A 5,413-nucleotide genomic window follows, 5' to 3' on the forward strand; every position below is an offset into this window, starting at 1 on the left:
TCTAGTCGTCATTTCTATATTGTTGAACTAAGCAGGGAAATGAGCAGTAATTACGTTTGAGCATTTTGCTTTCAGCATTCAGCTTTCAGAAAGACTTATTTATTATAATTATTTTTTACCCTCATCTGAGGATATGTTTCTTGGTTATTTTGTTTCGTTTTTTTAGTGAGAGAGAGAGAGAGAAACATTGACCAGAGATTGAACCTGCAACCTTTTGGAGTGTGGGATAACGCTTCAACCAACTGAGCCACCTGGCCAGAGCAGTTCTCAGATTTATGAAGTCTTGGCACCTCTGGAGGGGTGAGTGGGCAGGGTGCCATCAGTGCGAACTTGCGCCTCTTTGAGAGATCCTGGGTCATCCTCTACTGAGCTCTGAGCAAACCTGTTTAGGGGGCAGTGACAGAGAAGACTGACAGGTGGCGCCTGGGGCAGGGCGGTCAGCCTCCAGGACAGCCACAGGCAGAGGGAAGGGGCTGGCACCAGAGCTTGAGTGCCTGGCTGGTGTCTTCCTGGCAGGAACAGAGTAGATGAGAGTCTGCAGTCCTCTCATCAACGATCACCAGGTGGCTAAGGAGAGAGCACACCGCAGGGGCACGTGGAGCCACAGCAGGGAGAAGCAGGTTTGGGCAGGCATGTGGAACCCAGACCTATGCTGAAGGTAGCCCGTGGACAGAAACAATGGGTCAGCTCTCTTTGGATCAAATACGAGCTATAGGGGTAGGCCTGGCAGAGTGGGGACCACCTGCAGGGCCTCCCTCCAGAGGCCTCCTCTATAGTAGGCTGGGTGCTTTTAAGAACCTCAAATGTGCTCTAGCTGGTTTGGCTCAGTGGCTAGAGCAGGGGTGGGCAAACTTTTTGACTCGAGGGCCACAATGGGTTCTTAAACTGGACCGGAGGGCCGGAACAAAAGCATGGATGGAGTGTTTGTGTGAACTAATATAAATTCAAAGTAAAGGAGCGGAGGGGAGAGCAAGAGAACCCTCCACTCTCGGCTCCGCGGGCCGGATAGAACAGCCGAACGGGCCGGATCCGGCCCGCGGGCCGTAGTTTGCCCACGGCTGGGCTAGAGCATCGACCTGCAGACTGAAGGGTCCCAGGTTGGACTCCAGTCAAGGGCACATGCCCAGGTTGCGGGCTGGATCCCCAGTGTGCAGGAGGCAGCTGATCAATGATTCTCATCACTGATGTCTCTCTCTCTCTCTCTCTCTCTCTCCTTCTCCCTTTCTGAAATCAATACAAGTATACTTACAAAAAAACCCAAAAAACCTCAGATGTGAGAAGAGGATCAAGGTTCTGAGTGGCCTTAAAGAGCAACGACTATGCTCTGTGAGGCAGAAGGCACAGGGTCAGGTCGGGTCATGGGTCATGGCTCTCAGGCCCTTTAGCCCCCTCAAGCTCCCTTTGTGCCACGGCCCACCGCCTTCTCTGGTGTATTTACAGGGTGGGTCTGTCCTTGAAGACCCTGACTGGAGTTGGGCTCTGAGTTTAAACAGCTCAGCCCCATGGGCACAGGCCTGGGAGGGATGGCAGTGTGGAATGTGAGGATGCCTCTCTCATTATCAGCCTTCATTTCCAGCAGCGTCTACTTCAAGAATTGGGTTAGTTTCCATTTAAAATCCATCGTGAATTATCATTTTCCAGAAACACGGGGAGAATAATGGCCAGTAATAGGCAGTTTAGTGCACTATCATCACTACTTCTGGAACTTCTCCACGGCTGTTCCCTATGGGGCAGCAGCTCAGCAGCCCCCTGAGTGAGTAAAACTGAGCGGGCAGACCCAGGGAGAGCCAGCACCAGCAACCTAGGGCAGTGGTCGGCAAACTGCGGCTCGCAAGCCACATGCGGCTCTTTGGCCCCTTGAGTGTGGCTCTTCCACAAAATACCACGGCCTGGGCGAGTCTATTTTGAAGAAGTGGCATTAGAAGAAGTTTAAGTTTAAAAAATTTGCCTCTCAAAAGAAATGTTAGTCGTTGTACTGTTGATATTTGGCTCTGTTGACTAATGAGTTTGCCGACCACTAGGGAAAGGGGCCCGGTGTCCCCACCCTATGGTCACCTCCAGGTCCTGGCTACAGCTGGGAGGCAGGGTGAAGGCGGGGAGGGGGCTGCCCACAGCGAGGATCAGGCTGAATGGTCCAGGGGCCTTCCACCCGCCCCCAGGCACCTTGACAGTCTCAGTACAGAGTCTAGTAGGAGAGCTGAGGCAGCTGGGAGAAGCCTCAGGAAGGGTCAGACTGGCACCTTCCTCCCTCGGGCCATGGAGACCTGAATTGACAGCGTGTTGCAAAGAAGCAGAGCAGGATGACCAGCAGGTCCCTCGCCATCCTGGCCGAGTTAGCCAATGCCCTTTGTATGGACCCTGAGCCTTAGCAACTCCTCCTCCCCAGCCTAGCACCAGTCTAGGATCCCTGGGGAGCCCAGCGGGCAGGGCGTGCGGTGCACACGGCCCGCCGTGCTTTCCATGCCCATCTGCAGCTCCGTGGCCATCCTGCCTCTGCGTGGACACACCCCTACACACACCCACATCCCCACACATACACAGACACACAGTCCACAGACAGCACCTTACCCCAGGCTCTAATAAAAAATGAATACGGAAAAAATCCCCTAAACTATGAGTGAAAGTTTCCATTCTGCCACGATGGTAACGCACCTAGTTAGTAATCAGTGCGCTGCATTTCAGCAGTCCTGGCACCAAACTTTTCATTTCTTTTGCGGGAATCCGTTTCTTGCTGCCCCAAGACAGTCTGGCGAAGCTTTCTGAGAGGAGCCGGTTATCGAAGCAGGGAGGTCGGAGGGAGGTCTCACAGAGTAAACTTCAGAATACTTTATTGGCTGCCTTGTACAAAATAGGAAGCTCGACCCGGCCCATTTCGAGGACACCGTATGAAACTATGTTCACTGTCTTTCAGGAAAGTGTCTAGAACGAACATGATTTTTTTTAAGTTCTTAAATATCTGTAAGATACCCACAAATAGGCTTGAGGCATCAATTATAACATTGTATCAACAACCACAAAAACCTGAAAAGCAAAACAAAAAAAGACCGACGGGACGCAGGGGGTTTTCCTGGAGGACTGGGGTGCGCAGCTCGCCCTGTCCTGCGCCCTCCCCTGCGGCCCCCCAGGCCACCACCTGGCAAGGCGAGTGCCCAATTTCCCTAGGAGAGGTAATACACGCCGTAAGCGGTGATAGGCGCTGCGAAGAGTCCTGGCACCTGAGGCAGGGTGCCCGCAGCACCGCCATAAGCACCCGGGGAGCCTTGAAGGTGGGTGCCCAGGGGGAAGGGCAGGGCGAACGCGGGCAGCAGCGGCTTGGCCTCCAGTTTCAGCTTCTCCAGCTCGGCCTCCTGCAGCCGCTTGGCCTTGGCCCGGCGGTTCTGAAACCAGATCTTCACCTGTGTCTCGGTGAGGCTCAGGCTGCTGGAGAACTCGGCTCGCTCAGCGATGGACAGGTACTGCTTCTGGCGGAACTTGCGCTCCAGCGCCAGCAGCTGGGCGGTGGTGAAGGGCGTCCGTGGCTTGCGGTTGTTCTTGTGTTTTCGGAGGGTGCAGGGCGGAGGACTGGGGGCGCCTGGGAGGAAAGAGAAGCACACGTTGGGTACTCAAACGCCGGCAGTGCGCTCCCCTTTCCGACGCTCTTGGATCCCCTCCCCGGCTCTGTGATCGCGCCCACAGAGGAGACGAGACCCCAAATGCCACAGGGGTAAGATAAGCAAGGCACCGGGGAGACGGTGCGGTGCGTGTAGGGGCGGGCCACTGTGGACTCGGGCTCTGCTTCCCAAATCCACGGCCCCGCACCCCAGGGAGGAGGGGAACTCTGCCCACTTGGAGAGGCGAGAAGCTTGTGCTGGAGGCCGCCTCAATAACGGCGAGGAGCGCAGAGATGAGGGCTTGGCAAAGCGGAAGTTCACCGTCCTGGGGACTGCCGGGGCTCCAAGAAGCCTCAGGACTTTGGGGTGCCCACTCCGCTCCCAGGTAGAGCGAGAGCCTACTTGTGTGGGGCGCGGGAACGGCTGCGGGGCGTGCGCGCGCCCGAGGGCTCGGGTGGGTCGGCCTCTCTCTTGGTACTAAGGCAAGGCGGTTAGTGGCTGGTTACTTTCCCAAGTTAGAAGCGACAGCGCCCCTCCCGCCCTGGTCCTTCGAGCTGCCCCAGACGGGCTCTCTCGCGGCCTGGGACCGTGCGACAGGACACTTACGTGGGGAGGACGAGCGGGCGGCCGGCGGGAACCTGGCCCGGGACTCCGCAGCGCCCCGCGGCCTCTCCTCCCGGGGCTCCGCGGTCTCCGGGCCCAGCCGGTGCTGCGCCTCCAGCAGCGACTCGACACTGAAGGGCAGCGGGCCGGGCCCCGCGCGGTCCCCGCCACACGTCAGGAGCCCAGAGGAGTTCATGACGAGCGACGCCGGGGCCATGCGCAAGCCAGCGGGCGCGGGGCTTGCGGGGCCCGGCAGGCGCGTCGCGGGGGCAGCACGTCGTGCGACTGCCTGGGACTCGGAGGCGACCCCGCCCTCCGTACCCTATAAAAAGGCGGTGTCCTTTTCATGAGCCGCTGTCCAATCGCCTTGGCCGCTGTCGCATGGCCCAGGCGTCCATTGGCTTTGCTGACCCCGGGGGCGGAAAGGATAGGGAGGGGCGGGGCCGCCGCCTGGCACCCGTGCGTCCATCCCGGCCGGAGCCCTCCTGGCGCGCCCCGGCGCTCTCCCTGTGCCCGCCGCCTTCTCCCGGAGCGCTGCGTGCCCGGCCCACGCTCCTCCTGTCCAGGAGGCTGCTGAGACTCCCCGGGAGCACCCGGAGCTGACCCCAGCCTCCCCACTCCGAAGAGTGGACAGCGGGCGCGACGGGGCGATGTCGTGGTCCGAGCACCCGCCCTTGACCGCGGGCAGATCCTGCGCAGCGAAGAGCTTGGCGCCAGGCGCCTCCCGCTTCGTCGTCTCTCTGTCGCTCGCCGGCTGTTCTTCCCGCTGCACCCCAACCCCAAGCTGGAACCCTCGGCACGTGCCTACTTTGGCCCAGGAGCTCTCTCCTCACCCTGGGGGCCCATTTGACGGACCCCGCACGCAGACTGGAAACGGGGCTTCCTCCACTCCACCGCCTTGAAGTAGGGCCGAGGTGCCCTTGCCTCTGAGTGCTTTTCACGCACCTGTAGCGGCAGAGCCTCCTCTGGGTCAGGGGCCGCCCCTCCCACTGCCTGGGCGTCCCGTCCCGCGGCCGGGTTCTAGGAGCAGCCGGTTGGGACCTCGGGGGAGGTGACAGGGCCCAACCTCCTACCCTACCCACCTCCGACGCCGGGCTGGGGACCCTGGAGGGGCGCCTGGTCAGGAACGCGGAGTCTGCCTCTGGGAGTTAGGTTCACCTTCAGACTCTTTCGCCCCGCACTTGCTCGGAAAATCGTCGTGAGACCCGGGATCTGGCTGG

At 59.4% G+C, this 5,413-nt stretch overlaps 1 protein-coding gene across 1 annotated transcript; it reads right to left on the bottom strand.

Annotated features, from left to right (window-relative positions):
* Nucleotides 1-2,803: 2,803 nt before the first annotated feature.
* On the bottom strand, nt 2,804-4,506 carry LOC308233923 (homeobox protein MSX-3-like). Its single transcript, XM_080640913.1, has 2 exons — nt 4,197-4,506; nt 2,804-3,571 (listed from the first exon to the last, which is right to left on the bottom strand). The coding sequence occupies exons 1-2, from the start codon at nt 4,408-4,410 to the stop codon at nt 3,159-3,161; spliced, it is 627 nt and encodes a 208-aa protein (XP_080497039.1). The 5' UTR covers nt 4,411-4,506; the 3' UTR covers nt 2,804-3,158.
* Nucleotides 4,507-5,413: the final 907 nt, after the last annotated feature.

The sequence above is a fragment of the Plecotus auritus genome, assembly GCF_963455305.1.
Source record: "Plecotus auritus genome assembly, chromosome: 9".
NCBI classification, from domain to species: Eukaryota; Metazoa; Chordata; class Mammalia; order Chiroptera; family Vespertilionidae; genus Plecotus; species Plecotus auritus.

Coding starts and splice junctions, on each gene's coding strand:
- LOC308233923 (XM_080640913.1), bottom strand. CDS start 4,410: ATGGCCCCGGCGTCGCTCGTCATGAACTCCTCTGGGCTCCTGACGTGT. Junction 3,572..4,196: donor CGCCCGCTCGTCCTCCCCAC/GTAAGTGTCCTG, acceptor CTTTCCTCCCAG/GCGCCCCCAGTCCTCCGCCC.